Below are 16,944 nucleotides of genomic sequence, written 5' to 3'. Positions count from 1 at the left end.
ATTAAATACTCAGTTGTTACAATCAAATAATTTCAGTCACTCAGTGTAACTTTAACTAAAAAAAAAAAAAAAAAAACAGCAGGCGAATATGCCCAAGTACCTCCCGTCCCGACTATCGAGGCCATACAACACACCAGCTCCTTGGCTTCAGATCCAACGGTCGATATCAACCGGTTACAAAAGAATAGGTAGGATTCTTGAGGCCATCTAACACACCAGTAGTAGATCCAACGGTCCTTATCAAACGGTTGCGAAAGAGTTGGTAGGGTTCTCTCATTTTCTTTTTTCTTTTTTTCTTTATATTTCTTTCTAGAATACTCTGCTGCAGCAATCCAAAGCTCTCTCTCTCTCTCTCAATATATTTTTGTTTCAATACCATTTATTCAAAAAGAAAAAAAATCATGGGAAAAGGCCCAGGTCTCTACGCCGATATTGGCAAAAAAGCTAGAGGTAACAGGAATTTCATTTTTTGCTCACTCCTTAATTTATTTTCATTTTGTGTTTATTTTGATATTTTTTTTTCTTAATTTCTCGAAATTTCCAGATCTTCTCTATAAAGATTACCAGAGCGACCACAAGTTCACTGTCACTACTTATACCTCAACTGGAGTTGTAATTTTCTCTCCTTTTCCTTTTATTTTTTTTATTAATCATATCTTTTTTTTAAAAAAAAAAACATTGTGGTATTGATGTTCTTTTTTAATTAACGGACTACCCAGATGAATCCTCATGTATTTTTCCCCTTAATATTCCATAGAGAAGTTGTAATCTTAGGCCTAGGAAAACAGTTAAGTTGAATAATTTTTTAATTGATGAGAAATCAATTTGTCAATAAGTGCTGGACGATTAATTTCTTTGCACTCAGAGACTGTTTTTGTGTTTAAAAAGTGTTTTTTTAAATAATCTATTTTTTTTTTCTTTGTATTTGTTTTTTGTGTTTTTAGATTGTTTTGATGGGTAGATGTCAAAAATAAATTTTAAAAAATAAAAAAAAATTATTTCTATGCATTTGTAAGCATAAATTACTTTGAAAAATAACCATTGCCACAATACCAAATAGGCTCTTAGCAGCAGCATTTGGATTCTATATTATTTTGATAATTTTATTTGCATTTATGGATTTTTTGCTCAGCATCTTGTTGTGGCTGATTTAATCGAGCTGTTTGTACGATTCACAATCAGTAATGGAAAATTAAGCAACAAACATGTGCATGTAGCCTTGAAAATAAAAGGAAACACTGCTGTGATTATAATGGCGTTGATTTGTTTAGTTTACCATGATTAATTCTTTTGCAATTATGGTATTGGCGATATGGCATATAGGTTTCGAATTGGCTTGAGACTCTCTAACTCGTTAAATATCACACCTGAGAAAGGACCCTCTGTTTTGGATGTGCAGATGTGAAATCATTTTGATTGGATATTTAGTTTCGATGTCTTCTATCAAGTTAATTGCGTTGAAGCATATGTTTTGGTTTCTTTTGAAAACAACCTTTTATAATATTATGATCGGACATTATATTTATTTTGCATTCCAGGCACTCACTTCAACTGGGATCAAGAAAGGTGAGCTGTTTTTAGCGGATGTCAGCGGTCAGCTAAAGAACAAGAACATCACAACTGATATAAAAGTGGACACAAACTCAAATGTAAGACATAAAAGCTTGCCTGCTCTCCTTCTTGTTCTTTCACTTTTAACAAATCAGAAATGATAATTATCTGTGCTTGTGACTTGTATATTATGCCCTTGTTTGGTGAACCTGTTTAGACTTCAAGTCACTATCAGAGTTACTTTCTTCTCTTTTGTGCTCTGGGTTGGTGAACTGTGATGCTCTGCATTTTTTGAGCACCGGTGTAAATTGTTTGAAGGTGGGACTTTTGTATTCATCTCAATTATATGGTCAAACAAGTTGTATGTGATCTCTTATCCCAGATATGGCGAATTATCCCATTTAAAAATTGCATAAAATGGGTAATTGGGTTAAACCAAAAAAAATCAGGTTATCCAATAATTATTCATAAATTTTTAAAACTAATAGGCTTGTAATGTTCCTTAAACCTAATTCACATATAGTCAAAACTTTGGGGAAGAAAAATTAATGGGGTAATAGGTGAAAAATCCAGGTAATTCGAGTTATCTGAATTACCCAAAGTGTTTGATTGGGTAAAAGAAATAGGATTAGGGAAGGAAAAAAATATTTTGGATAATTGGTGTAAGTATTGGAAATGGCAATTTTTTTTCCCTTGAATACCCTAATGCTCACCCCTAGTATTTGTTTTACAAAAAAACATTTTTCATTATATTTTGCATGTGAAATATTTTACATAGAACAAATTTTATGATGTTTGGTAAGTAATGAATTGAAATTATAGTGGTAGTGAAACAATGATGATGTGTTGTGGTGGTGGGGTGGGGGTGGTGGTGGTGAAGGTGATGGAGATGGTTGTATGATAGCTGAAGTTGATTATTGTTTGTAAAATATTTTATGGAATTTCATGAGCTGAAATTTTTTTCCAATAAATGAACTAAGTTTATGGGTTGACCATAAAATATTTATGTTGATCAATTTTCTTGTAAGATATTTTACGGGAAACAAATGCCCCTAAATACAACATTTACTTTCGGTTGACTATAGATGTGAGATACTATGATAGAGCATTGCAGGGTTGTTTTATATTACTTGTATTGCTGTCTTATTTGTTAGATTGTTCTTTAGGATGATACCCCATGCCTGTATTGTTGGACCAAAGCATGATATTACTATATAAGGTTGTAAACCAATTTTGTTTGCATTCTTTTCAAAAGATGAAATTCCTTTAGGCATTCATTGCAGCTAATTAGAATGACATTTTTCCATGCAGTGAACATTCGTTGGATAATTATATAACTAGTAATATGATGTTTTGATTGTGCAATTGATAGTTGTGTGTTCATCTGTAGCTTCTCACAACTATTACTATTGACGAACCTGCTCCTGGGCTCAAGACCATCTTTAGCTTCAAAGTCCCTGATCAGAGATCTGGCAAGGTAAAGGGGCTCTTTCCTTGTCAATTAACTTTTATCTTGTCATTTTCAGTTGTTTCTACTTCCTGCTTTGCTTTGCTGTTGGGAGCATCATTATTTTGCGGTTATGGTTATTGATTGCTGGTCTGATTTTTTGTATTTGTCATTAAACATTGAGGTCATGGTTGTCTTGTCTATTTGGAACTTCTTACTGCATTGATGGGCATGCCACGGTGTTAATGAGGCTGTTTTTTGCCACACTATGATCTGATTTAATTTCTTGTGGTAACAGGTTGAGCTCCAGTACCAGCATGAGCATGCTGGGATAAGCACTAGCCTTGGGTTGACTGCAAATCCCATTGTTAACTTCTCAGGCGTGATTGGGAGTAATGTTGTTTCTCTTGGGACGGATCTCTCATTTGATACTGCTACTGGGAACTTCACTAAATACAACGCCGGGTTGAGTTATGCAAATGCTGACCTGATTGCTTCTCTGACAGTGTGAGTAATTCAATGCAGAGAAAGAAGTTAGGTTTTAGTTAATTACTCTAATAGCTGTTGCTTTCATTGATTATGTTCACTGAGCATTGAGCTCTACCGGTATAAAGAGTGGCCTGATAATTCTTTTGCTGGCACTATCCCATTAAAGAGCTTGAGTTGTAGTTCAGTGCAGAGAAATGCAAGCTTTGAAGGCATTCGCTGGTGAATAATTATTTACTGGCAGTATTGCTAAAGATGCTCACTGAACTAATTTCTCTGATTTTTTATGAAAGTTCTACTCTCTTGTATCATCTAGGACAACCATTTTTACTCTGAACTTAGGATTAGCTCGAGGTTAAAACATTAAAGTGGAGTTATTTCCGCTGTTTGTGCATATTGTTTATTTGAAGTCTCCCTTTGCTGATGGGAATGTTTTTGTTGATGACCACAGCAATGACAAGGGAGACACCCTTACTGCTTCCTACTACCACACAGTGAGACCATTGACCAGTACAGCGGTCGGCGCTGAGCTGACCCGTTGTTTTTCAAGCAACGAGAACACATTGACCATCGGCACGCAGCATGCACTCGACCCCCTGACTACGGTGAAGGCTCGGTTGAACAACTATGGGAAAGCGAGTGCTCTTATCCAGCATGAGTGGCGCCCCAAGTCTCTCTTCACAATCTCGGGGGAGGTTGATACGAAGGCAGTTGAAAAGAGCGCGAAGATTGGATTGGCCTTGGCTCTCAAGCCCTAGACCAGGCAACTGCTGGAACTCAGTTGTTTTGTTCGTTGCAGAGAGCAATAATACACCGAAGGATGACAGACTTTCCATCTGTTTTTTGTGATGTGTTTGAGTTTCACATATTAGACGGTTATTGTCTCTTAGAAAATAATTCCAATTGGTGTCAGGCACCGATTTGCTCTTCAAAATTTTGCATACGCCCTCAACAAGAGGGTATATACATGTTCTGGAGCAGAGTTACTGCATTCGGATTATTTATTTAACCATATTAATTATTTTTTTCCTTGGCTCTTATCATTGCCGATTCGTTTTAAGGCTTTGAAAGTGTGATTGGTTATGGTTATTTTTTAAAATATTTTTTTGTGTTAAAATATATTAAAAAATATTTTTTAATATTTTTAAAAATTATTTTTGAGATTAATATATTTAAATGATTTAAAATATATATAAAAAAATTAATTTTAATAAAAACTAAAAAATTAATTTTTAAAAAATATAAAAATAATCATGTTTTCCAAATATTTTTTTTAATAATTTAACACAAAAACATGGATTGTGGGAAGTATTTATAAAAATTTATTGTCATATATTAATAATCATAATCCTTTTATATACTTATCCAACAACAATCATATTATATAAATTGATTGATCTATATTCTTATTTATTTGCATTAATTTTTTTTAAAAGAAAATTTTATTTTATTTTATTTTATTTTTTAATATTAAATTTATTAAAAAATTAAGTTTTTTCATTTATTTTTTATAGAGTTGTTTTAGTCTCATAATTTAAGTCTTGACTTGATAAATTAACTTAGTTGAATTTATTTTTTTTATAATTATTTTTTTTAATTTTAGTTAGATTAATAATTGACTTTTATAATTTTTTTTGTTTATTTTTTATAAAATTATTTTGTTTTTATGCATATTGTTTTGAGTTATAAGTGTAGGTCGTTATTTTTTAGTTCTTTTTTTAATTTTTAATTGATTTTTTTTTATCATTTAACATTGAATTCGTTTGGATTAATTATGATTTGTGTTTTATAATTTATTTTAAATTTTTTTTCTCTATTAGATTTTTGAACTCATGATCCAAATTTAACAGATTGATTCAAGTTGATTTGATTATTTTTTTAATTGATTATTTTTTTTTAATTTTTTTAATATCATGTTAATTAGAACTAAGTTTTAAAATTATCATGATTTATTACTCAAGTCGTAGATTATACATGTTAACTTGGGTTGATTTTAATTGATCCAATATGTTTTTATTTTAACTTTTTTTTAAAAAAAAAATATCTTAGAAATTTCTCAAGTTAAACTATTTTTTTTAATTATTCAAATTATTTTTAAACTCGTAAAATTAATTAGATTATATTAGTATGGTTTCAACACAGTCTAATTTTTTTTTCTTCTTAAAAACATTGAATATTTTTTTAAATATATTTTAAGAAAATTTGAATCGATCTATGCACAATCTAGGGTGAGTAAATAATCTAATAGCAATCTAAAACCCTTTTATGTACTTATCCAACAACAATTATCCTTATCCATACGTATCATTATCTACGTGTCATGGTTATCATCGTCGATAAAGAAGTCTCGATACATAAACATCTCACGTAATTTTGTTGACTTCTTAATGTGAGAACACATGGAATGATTTTATTAAAGCAGAACTCTTAAATTTAGTTCGACGTGGCAGATTTTTAGTGTTTGCCTCTTGAATTTAGGAAGGCGATGATTTTGCTAACCTATGGCTATGACCACCTCGCCTCCCTTGATCCCTTCCCCTTCTTGCGTAGGATCAGATAGGTAACTTTCTTTACTTGATGGATGCCAACGCGTAACCAACCCAATCCTTTTTCAAAAAAAAAAAACTTGATTTTACAAAAAATAAAACCAAAGCATAGAAAACAAGTGCATAAAACCATAAAATAAAGTCTGATTTTTTTAAATATATGCATAAAACAATAAGAATCTACAAGTCATGAGTTCAAAATTATATATATAATATAAAAAAATAAGATTACAATACAAAAAAAAGTTAAAAAATCATATTAAATAACAATACAAGTAAAACACAGCCTTGATCAAATTAAATAAGATTTTATTCATTTTACATTAAATAATATAAAAATTTTATCTTTTTAGATTGGATGATATTAAATATTCAACATATTAAATAAATTTAACAATTTTTCTTACTTTCATGGGCATATCAACATCTCTAATGAAAATCATCAGTGGGTGGTTGAGTTTGTAAAGTAAATAAAAGATAAAAAGAAATGTTTCTTATGTAATATCTAGTTCAACTCCTTCTATCTGCTACTACTAATGATCATGGAATGTAGGATGCAAGTCTTGTTTGGAGTGTAAAGGCTTATTTCGATGCACACAAATTAACCCGAGATATCCTATATATATAAAAAAAAAACATTTTTAATGTTGTGTTTTCATATATTAACATAAATTATTCATATTTTATATTTAAATTTAATATTATGTACAATGTATAATTTTAATTGAAAAAATCAATTAACTACTCATTTCAGAAAAAACAAATAAAACTCAAAGAGCCCACAATTTATAGTTAAGTACTATATAAGAAAGCATTAATCAAGTAATCAACATTAGGATCTTTTCTCACATTTCTCCATTTGATATTTCAAGATCTTTTCTTTTGTGTTACATGCGAACATAATCTTGAATATTTAGTTTAATCATTTCAAATTTTATTTAATTATTAATTAAAAAAATGATAAATTAAAATAATAAATTTGTTTATGGTACTTACATTCAGAAGAACAATTAATTCAACTATATGCTTAATTTTAATTAAAATATCAGAGGTTGATTTTATCCAAGATTTCAATTACAATAGGATAGATTGATCGAAGTTAATCTAGTTTTTTTTTTAAAAAAATTAATAGGTTTTTTTATAATTAATTATTTATCATAATTAAATTCAATTGATAAATAAATTGAATTTATATATTTTTAAAAAGGTAAAAATTAATTTATTTTTTTCTTTAAATGTCTTTAAAAAAAGATGAATATTTTAGAAGAACTAGTTTTAGCATTAATTTTTTTTTTAGTATAATAAGTAAGAGAAATTGATCTTTGATTTACTTTTATAATAATTTTTAAAGATTGAGATTTTTAAATACTAGAAAATATTTTTAAACATGAAATCTTATTGATTTTTTTTTAAGTAGATTCAATTTAAAAAATTCCAAATAACCTATAATATCATTTTTGAAAAAAAATATATTATCGGTCTGACCCGGTTTGTTATGCCCAGAGAGCATAAGGTATGTTATGGTAAATTTTTAAAATAAAATAATATAACAATCGAAAAATTTAAAATACTGTGCCATTAAACACGTGTGCGCTTTTTGGAATGAGATCGCCATTCTTGTCTGTACAAAAGAAGAAAAGCCTGTGAAGGAATAAAAAAACTCTTCGGACCGAAAAGAAAAGGAGTCGGAGAAACCAAATTTCAAGGATGACGACGAAGATGCTCTCACTATACTCAACAACGATGACGGAGAAGATGCCCTACTTATCAACGATCAATCCTCACTTTTCCATAATCTCATTGAAGAAAAAAAATCATTTCCCGTGACCGGAAAGTCGGAATCTCTTCACCACCACCGCTCATGCCTCAAGATTTGAAGTTGATCATCAGATTTCTAGATCTCAGGTGATTGATTGATTAATAATCAAACTGGACAGATTGGTTTAAATCGATAGTTAATTTATTTATTTATTTTTTAAAAACAAAAATGACAGGGACATGAAGAAGAATCATTATTGTTGATGAGGAGTGTATTGGGAAGCATTGGAAAGGGTTTATTTGAAGAGAAATCCAACAGCAAAAGCTATACTAGACTTGGTTAAATCGGTTTGATGATGCTGACCATATCTGCTATGATCATCTTGCTTTCAGGACCTTTGGGGTATCTATTTTTTTGTTAATTACATAAAACTTGAAAAGAAACTAATTGACTTTGATGGATGTTTTTTAATGTTTTTTAATTTGATTGGATTTGATTTATTATTATTATTATAGGTGAAGGGTCATGGGATTGAGTCCATGGCAAGTTTCTTCCTGGATTATGGGTATAAACAACAGGAGGAGCTGAAATTTCCAGCAAAAAAGTTGAAAGCTCTGTGGTTTTCACCTCCCAGTGGCCTCCCGCATGAGGATGCTGCCACTGGCAGTGGTGTTAATGGCCCTTTGCCAAGAATTTTTATATCAGAGCTTCTCGTTGATCAATTAAGTCCACAAGCTCAAGTGAGTAGTAGTAGTGATGGTTGGTACTTCATTGTATCATTAATTATATTAATCCATCCTCTTCTGTGTAGACTGAAGATTTAAATAACTTCATGTGTTAGGAAATTATTGAAAAATACATAGAAACATCAGGCAGTGGATACAAGCATGCAACTCTTGCTAGTGCTCTGGGGTCGTTAACATGGAAGAAGCCCTTCTTTTCTGACTTTCAGCAATTGGCAAAGTAGTAATTTAATCTTTTAAGTTGTACTTCAATTTTCTTTTCTCAATACAAGATTTGTGTTTTAACTGGTGCTGTTGTATATTTTTATTGATGCCTAGGGAGAGTGAATATGCTGCCTGGACACTTGTCAATGGTTATGCACTCAACCATGTCACTATTTCCACTCATCGCCTGAAAACTCACTTGACAAATATCAGAGCCCTCAATCAGTTCCTCCAAGAGAATGGATTCAACCTGAATTCTGAAGGGGGTGTTCTCAAAGGTTTGGTAACTCTTTCTTTTTAATCTTGCGTCCCCGTGCTAGTTTTCCTGTAAGCTAAAATTGTAGGAAATTATCTTGTCTAGTGCTTGCTGATAATAATTATGGGTGAATGCTTTGTCCTAGATTTCCTGTTCAAATATAACTTCACCTGAATGGATTAAGGGATGTTTTGTTTGGTTTCTATAACTATGACCTCAATCCAATACTAGAAATTTTAGCAATTTCATTTTTTTCCCCTGCGTCCCATGCATCTCAGCTACTTTTGAATTTGTTTTAGCACTGCCAGCCAAGGGACCATAAATAGTGTTCTCAGAGAGTGTGGAGCGACTTCATCTATACTCTTATTGTCATAGATCAAGTATAGTATGTTGTTTTAGATATCTTAGCTGTATTGACTGTTCTAGTTATTTATAATTGGTTTCGAATTGCATCATACTCTGTCTCTGAGAGGTTTGATACTAATTAAATGACTTTTTTTCCTCTCCACTGCCAGTGAGCCCTGATGGTCTCCTGCTTCAAAGCTCAACTGTAGCCGACTCAATCTCTTTCAAGTTTTCTGATGGCTTCACTGAATCAGTTCCCTGCTCATACATAGAGTTTGCCGAACGCCTTGTGTTGCCACAACATAAAAATCTACGCATGGAAGAGGTAAAGTATTCCCTTGTGTTCGCCTTGAAATGATATTTTCTTTCACTTTGATTCTCCCAAGCCTATTGAGATCACTGCCATATTGGGGATTGTTACCAGAGCAGCCTGATTGATAGGCATCAAGATTCCTCATTAATCTGACTGTCTAAGAAATGAATTGTTTCTTTTATGCTCAATTACGAGGTAGTAACTTCTATCACCATCTTCAACAGGTCAAGGAGTTTCACAGGCGAGATGGGTTTGAGGTTGGAAATGCAGATAAGATTTTTGAGAGCACATCCAAAGAGCAATTGACAAGGCGAACTGGGTGAGATGATTCACTATTTAGACGACAAAGAATGATCGCTAGAGGTTACTCAAGAAGTGGTCGTCAAGGCTGAGATCCTTACATAAGTACATATATCATAAATCACAGTACATGAATAAACTTTATTCACAATGCCTATATAATTGGACGTTTGTTCTCACATGCTATAATCTTTTAACCACCCTTCTCACCATTCTTTGTTGATTGAAAGAGGCAATTTATACCTGTCTGGCTGAATAACGTCGAGTTATTATGGAACTTAGAAACAATGCCACTCAGATTTTTCCAATCGAGTTATGAAAAAAGATTCATTCAGACAGGACTTAATATTCCTTAACATTTTCTGGACTGTAGAGGGCAATCGACTAAGATTCTAAATACAACATATAGGGACATGTTCCTCCATTGCCTTCTCAGTTGTACAAGAACAAATGCTTTCCCAGAAAATACATCATAGTAAGAAAGGGGTGAAAAAAGAAATGAATGAAAAGAGGCAGCTAAAAGAAGCAGATGCTTCGCTGATCCTGTGCGCTATGGTTTACCACTCGGTTTTGGAGATTGGTGGGGATATTGATGGTGGAAAGGAGAAGCATGGGGACCATGTGGTATTGAAAAACTCCTTTGTTGGTGCCCATTCCGAGATAACAATCCAGCCTGTGAGCGGACACCATTTTTGGCATTTGGGCTAGACCCGACCCGGTCAGCTTGCATGGTCTGGAAATAATATGATGAGCTCGCCATGTCCTTGAGGTTGGGCAGAGGCTTCAATGTGTCGACCACTTCGCTCATTAGAGGCCTGGCTTTAGGATCCCTGCTGAGGCAATGTGCAGCCAGCTGTGCAGCTTTCTGGGCACCTTTGATTGAAAAATGACCTTCAAGTCGAGGGTCTATCAACCGGTAGAATCTTCTTCTCTCCCCTAGATATGGCCTCGCCCACTCAACAAGATTATGCTCTCCATTAGGACGGTTCTTATCCATGGATCTCCTTCCGGTTATCATTTCGAGCAAGACCACACCAAAACTGTAGACATCGCTCCTTGATGTAAGATGTCCTGACAGAAGTGTTTTAGCTTGTTTAGCCTTGATGTAATAATGATCACATGCAGCAGCAGAAGACTGTTGCAAAACTTTCCTACCAAATATGAACAGGACTGACTACCTGGAGGCACATCATACTACTGGACTGCATACAATTGGATGCCTACTACAGATACATGCAAATCCAATATTGTCTGTCATTTTTATCTATTATCTAGAATTAAAAAAATATTAATCACCTAAACAGGAAGGACAGAAGGATTTGTAAAGGTACAGAAAGAAGGAACGGTAGGGTTGATGCCCTTCTCTGGTTCAAATGTGTCGGTCTAGGAGAGGGGAAGGGGGGCCAGAGATAACTAATGAAGAGGATATCTTTAATGAGGGGGATGTAGTGCCTTTCTAATTTTAAATTAAGGGTGTTTTGTTATTTAAGAATTGAGAGATTTGAGTTGGATTTTTTTACTGCTTTCGACTCCCAATTTGAGGGTTGATAGTTCTTATTATATGAGGGGCATGCACCCTTCAAAAATCCTTCCCTCCCCTCCCCTCCCCTCCCTCCCCTTGCACCAAATCCTCCCTAGCCAATTTCGTCAGCTTCGCATGGAGTTTGATTCAACTCTGGGCACTGAAATATATAAACACTTTGGTACATGCAGAGAACAGATACAAAATCTATCCTCCTAATTCATGCAGAAAAGCTTTAAGTTTTTCCCAGAGCCAACTGGAATATGCCTGTAACGCAGGCAATTAGGGTTTAAAAGAAAGCTAGATATGCGTATCTAGGCTTTCAGGGAAAAGAATAAATCTTTCATCAAATTAGGATGAGAAAATGACAACGGATTAAGAGAAAATCATGCTTACCGGTCATTACATACTCTGGGGCTGCATAACCATAAGTTCCCATCACTCGGGTTGATACATGGGTCTTATCTCCCTCAGGACCATCTTTGGCAAGTCCAAAATCAGAAAGCTTGGCATTGTAATCCTGATACAGAATTTGATTAGTAGGATGCACCAATTAAGTGAAGAAGAGGAAGAGGAAGAGCAAGAGGAAAAATATTGCTATAGTTATATTATGTACCGCATCTAATAATATATTGGAGGTTTTGAAATCACGATAAATCACTGGCCTTTCAGCTTCTTCATGAAGAAAGGCAAGACCTTTGGCAGCACCGAGAGCGATTTTCATTCTTATAGACCATGGAAGAGGTAGGGACCCTGCATATAAAATTTCCATAAAAAACGAATGATGTTTAATAAGCAAATTGTGCAACACAGCAAAACCTGGCAACGTCAATACAACTCCAGGCATGTAAGAAAAAGCATCTGCGTATCAAAATCATATATATGAAAGGGTGGTAATAAAACAGCTCCATTTTATAAAATTCAGCTGTTTCATTGTGTTACTTTTCATTGTTAAACTTGGTGGTTTGATAAAAATCTAGATAAATCTGATACAAGTTTGATGATTGGCTAGAACTTTTCATAACTTTGTGGCCTTAGGTAAACGTGACAGAATTCAAAATTTTCACAGCTCATCACCAACAATCTAGCGTCGATTTGATTCACTTCTGTAAAAACCGTCATCCAACATAAACACATCCAGTCTCTATAGAATAATACTAATACACAAAAGATTCATATTTACATACAAGCATCCACTGATAAATAGAGATATGTTCATGCATACACATAAATACACACAACCAATCTCCAGTGCAAGCATTGCTTATCTGATGTCCACAGATATTTTATGTAAATGCTTTTGTAATTTCTATTCTGGAAAAGTCCATTACTGTAGAGAGAAAGGGTAGAGAGAATAATTTTTCACCGCACATTTTTTAAATTACTTTCATACTAGAAACCATAATTTTTTTTTAAGGGAGATAAAAAAGGGCCAACAAGAAAGGCAAAAAGTGGTTGCATACGTCGAAACAGGTGGTTCTCCAAGCTTTCCTCGAGGCATGAACTCGTAAACTAACAGCCTTTGATCATCTTCAATGCAGTAACCAATCAGTTTAACCAGGTTAGGATGAACAAGATCACCAAGGAAATTTACTTCAGCCTGACACACAGATCCAACAATTAAAAGCAAAACCTAGGAGTAAGAAATCCAAATGATTTTGGAAACAAAATTATTGAAAATGAAAAGACACAGAAAAAATATGATAGTGAATTTTTATATGTGAAGTAAATAGATTAGGAAAGTCTGGTACCAGCCATTCTTTATGACCCTGGAGCCCATCATGATTAAGGGTTTTAACAGCAACGGTAAGGCCAGTACCAGGTTTCACCGGAGCAGTTCCATTTTCTTCAATCCATCCCTTGAAAACACAACCAAAGCCACCTTCACCAAGAAGACTCTCAGGTCTAAAATTTCGAGTTGCCAGCTTGAGATCATTAAATGTGAACTTCCGCAGTCGAGAAGCAACTTTAAGCTCCTCTTCAAGTTTGGAAAGGGATGAATTACTTTCTGTATTACTTGTGGTTGAGGATGAGACAACAGGAGCAGCTGGTTGGTCTGTGCTTGCATCATTTATGGATTTACTTTCTGTTGATTCACAAATTTACACTATTAGAATACAGACTACTGTAAAATGAAATCTTAAGAGATGATAATCATAACACTGAAATAGCCAAATATAGCACCGTGCGCTACAATCCCTTCTGGATACAACCACACCAGCTTTTCAATGAAATGCTAAACTTCATGCCACTGTGTGCAGGTTTGACAAAGAGATGTGACGCCCAACCCAGATCATAATTAAAATGGTAAATAAGAAAAAAAATTGAAGCATAAATTACACTGCAGCATGTAGATGTGTATTCAACAAAAAAGAAACTGCACAGTAATACCATATATGCTTGTTACGATAATCGATAATCGTGGTTTCTTTTAACTTGAACTCTCCACATACACAAATCATAGATTCCCTCATTCTGCTATTTAAACTAGCCATGATAGTCACTCTTCCAACCTCACACAGCCCCTATCCCAAGTGCCTTTGAAACCAAAGTATCTGTCCTTAACCTGGTAAAATTTTCCTTAAATCCATTGGGCAGCTCAGCAACCCAATCTTTACCACTATTATCACCACTAGAATGTTTCCATTACACACCTACCAACTCATCAGTCATGCTACCATCACCAGCACACTAATGATTATTCCAAACTCATGCCATTTTTCTGAGATTCTGGAAATGGCTGCAATCATTTGAAGGAGTTTGTTTCAAATAAACTGATGAAACAGCTGGTCCTACTTTCTGCCAAAGCCATGAACTATACACATCTTTTCAACACTAATTTGGGATTGAAGCTGATTAGAACTAAGGCAATGTTTTCAACAAATAAGAAAAAAATTATTTCTTAGAAGAAATAAAAAAAGCAAGTTCGATAAACTTAAATCAGAATTATCTACATCACTGAAAGGTTAAGACTTTAGTCAAGCCTGCTTTTGGAAACGAGGAACATAATTGTTATGATAAAAAGCCTAACAAGGAAATCAAGATACCAAGCATTTATTGCAAAGCTCTGACCAGAACACCAAGGTAAAAAGAAATTAAAGAACCAAATCTAACCAAAAACATCAAGTCAATCAACTAAATAAATGACTGAGTCAAGTACCAATACGGAAAAATTCCCTTCCTTTATTTTCCGCTTAAACTAAAAATAACAGCTTCCCCAAGCTAGCGGATATAAAAAAAGAACAAAAAACTGTTAGGGAAGACTCTCCAAATAGTAATTCTGTAAGTTTGCGATAAACTGCGGGAAAAAAAACAACTTATGTCTAGCATGACCTGAAGTAGTTTCTGCAAAATCTAAGGACTCCAAGTTTTCATAGAAAAACCTTCACCCTGTCAATGGATCTCACATCCAAGTCAGGCTTCGGTATTCATGAAGCTTGTAAATGGTGCGAGCAGTGAAAATAGCTGTTGATAGTTCCTTTTAAAGTCACTGTTAAGCACACACACGCACATAGAAAACTAAACATTCGGTTTGCAAAAACCATTCTTGTTGAACAAACATCCCAGGAAGGAAACCATGCCAATCTTAACTGACAAACTGATTGAACTAAAATAAATAATCCACATTGATCAAACCCCCAAAAAAAAATTGAAGTGAAGAGAAATCGGAATTACCAAAATGGGAACTAGTCCCACTAACAGAGCTATCCACTTTGGATCTTGACGAAATGCAGCTCCCAACAAGCCTTAACTTGACCCAACACCCCGCCTTTGTGCCATCTTTCTTCTTCCTCTCCTTTGATTTGCACACAGCCCAAGAAGACTTCACTTTACCTTCTTCACTGCCTAAACCCATCCTCTCCTTTCCTCTTGAAAAACCCTAAATTCCAAAACCCACTTTTCATCAAACCAACACCCCGAATCCCACCACTTGCCACATCCAAAAAAGAAAGGTTTCAAATTTAGCAATTTCTCTTCAATACCCACAAACCCAATTGAAAAGGAGAAAAGAAAGACTAGATCACGTCAGCTACATAAAAATTGATAGCCCCTTTTTAAAGATTTTTAAAAATAATCAAACTGTGGAAACCATTGAGACAGACAACAACATAGTTTGGTCTTCTATTTTTCATATTTTTAATCAGTTAAGACCAGGAAATGTCCGCTGCTCTCTCGATAATAGCACGGAGGATTGATTGTACATTTAGTCCTTTTACTCTTGATATTTTCATAATGTGCCCACTCAACTATTATTATTCTTATTTATCTGATCCTTCTACTCAAGAAAGTATTTTAATAAGATCCCTCCATCCAATTTACATTGGGTTAATTACAAGGTGGTTCTTGATTTTCAATTGACACGAAAAGGTTCAATATCGATTTATTTCAATGTTCTATTTCAAAAGTTAATATTATAATATATAGCATGATTTTTATATATTTAAAAATTATTATTTTTGATGAATTTGCTATCCAGTTCGTATAAAAAACTTAGCTAATTAAGTAAAAATATATACATGTAATGTAATGTTATTGCATCATTATATATTATAGAAAAAACTAGCTATTTGATCAATGTCTTACTGCATGTTAGATATTTTTTTTTCTATAAAAATTATACATGCAAGTTTTTTCAATGTATTTTTATAAATAAAAAAATTTAAAATGTAGATAAAAAAAATTGATGCATTTATGTAATTAAATAAATCGATAAATAAATATGTTAATAAATGAAAAAAAAAGTTATTAATAATAACTAAAAAATAAAAAAAAAAATTTATAAAATCAAGATATTTAATCTTGCGATATAAAATATTTATCCAGTTATATTTACTAATTTTATTTATTAAAATATTTTTTATTAAATTAAAATATAATAAAAATAAATATACACATTAAATTAAATAAAAAAATATTGTGTGATACTGCATATATTATAAATATTAAATTGATTGAATAAAATAATAATAAAATATTTTTTTTTATTTTTTAAATGGACGAACAACCTATTGTCTGACCATATTAAAAAATATACGCAAAACAACATATTACCTGCAAGTTTAGATTCTAGCCACCATTATAGTGGCTGAAAAAATAAAAGCAACGTTTCACTTGCTCTAAAAACTTATTTTAAAATTATTTCAACCTAAAAAACTTTATTATAATCTTTTGAATACCTATAAACAACCCATTAAACTACAAAACTTAAAATCAAACTAGATTAGATTTATCTCTCTTGATTTAGATTTGTTTTTTTTTTTCCGAGTAATATTGAGATTTTAAAAACACGACGATCAAACCTATCTCATCGTGTGGAACCTGTGGATACCCAAAAAATGTATTTTAATGGTTAGAAATGGCTTGAATGATGATTTTATTTCTCATCACCAAAATCGAATTACCCCTTTTCCTCTTTTCTCTTTAACCTGAATTGAAAGATTATATAGATAAATTTTTATAAAAAGAGTAATT

The 16,944-nt window shown here is 32.8% G+C and overlaps 2 protein-coding genes and 1 pseudogene across 2 annotated transcripts; 2 read left to right on the top strand and 1 right to left on the bottom strand.

The window, feature by feature from the left end:
- Positions 1-288: 288 nt before the first annotated feature.
- On the top strand, positions 289-4,511 carry LOC118061078 (mitochondrial outer membrane protein porin of 36 kDa). The gene is made up of 6 exons (XM_035074460.2): positions 289-450; positions 545-612; positions 1,539-1,649; positions 2,942-3,028; positions 3,297-3,505; positions 3,936-4,511. The coding sequence occupies exons 1-6, from the start codon at positions 402-404 to the stop codon at positions 4,240-4,242; spliced, it is 831 nt and encodes a 276-aa protein (XP_034930351.1). The 5' UTR covers positions 289-401; the 3' UTR covers positions 4,243-4,511.
- A 3,550-nt stretch (positions 4,512-8,061) lies between these two features.
- LOC118061124 (2-oxoadipate dioxygenase/decarboxylase, chloroplastic-like) lies at positions 8,062-10,131 on the top strand. The gene is made up of 6 exons (XM_073410765.1): positions 8,062-8,191; positions 8,305-8,529; positions 8,631-8,752; positions 8,851-9,014; positions 9,508-9,662; positions 9,875-10,131. The coding sequence occupies exons 2-6, from the start codon at positions 8,329-8,331 to the stop codon at positions 9,971-9,973; spliced, it is 741 nt and encodes a 246-aa protein (XP_073266866.1). The 5' UTR covers positions 8,062-8,191; positions 8,305-8,328; the 3' UTR covers positions 9,974-10,131.
- Positions 10,132-10,263: 132 nt separating this feature from the next.
- Positions 10,264-15,605, bottom strand: LOC118061077 (serine/threonine-protein kinase PBL34-like; annotated as a pseudogene).
- Between the last annotated feature and the right edge of the window lie 1,339 nt (positions 15,606-16,944).

The sequence above is a fragment of the Populus alba genome, chromosome 8, assembly GCF_005239225.2.
Source record: "Populus alba chromosome 8, ASM523922v2, whole genome shotgun sequence".
Taxonomy (NCBI): Eukaryota; Viridiplantae; Streptophyta; class Magnoliopsida; order Malpighiales; family Salicaceae; genus Populus; species Populus alba.
Note: the sequence above shows the minus strand (reverse complement) of the source record. Positions and strands in the feature narration are given on the sequence as shown.

Coding starts and splice junctions, on each gene's coding strand:
- LOC118061078 (XM_035074460.2), top strand. CDS start 402: ATGGGAAAAGGCCCAGGTCTCTACGCCGATATTGGCAAAAAAGCTAGA. Junction 1,650..2,941: donor AAGTGGACACAAACTCAAAT/GTAAGACATAAA, acceptor GTTCATCTGTAG/CTTCTCACAACTATTACTAT. Junction 3,029..3,296: donor CTGATCAGAGATCTGGCAAG/GTAAAGGGGCTC, acceptor TTGTGGTAACAG/GTTGAGCTCCAGTACCAGCA.
- LOC118061124 (XM_073410765.1), top strand. CDS start 8,329: ATGGCAAGTTTCTTCCTGGATTATGGGTATAAACAACAGGAGGAGCTG. Junction 8,530..8,630: donor AATTAAGTCCACAAGCTCAA/GTGAGTAGTAGT, acceptor TTCATGTGTTAG/GAAATTATTGAAAAATACAT. Junction 9,015..9,507: donor TGAAGGGGGTGTTCTCAAAG/GTTTGGTAACTC, acceptor CTCCACTGCCAG/TGAGCCCTGATGGTCTCCTG.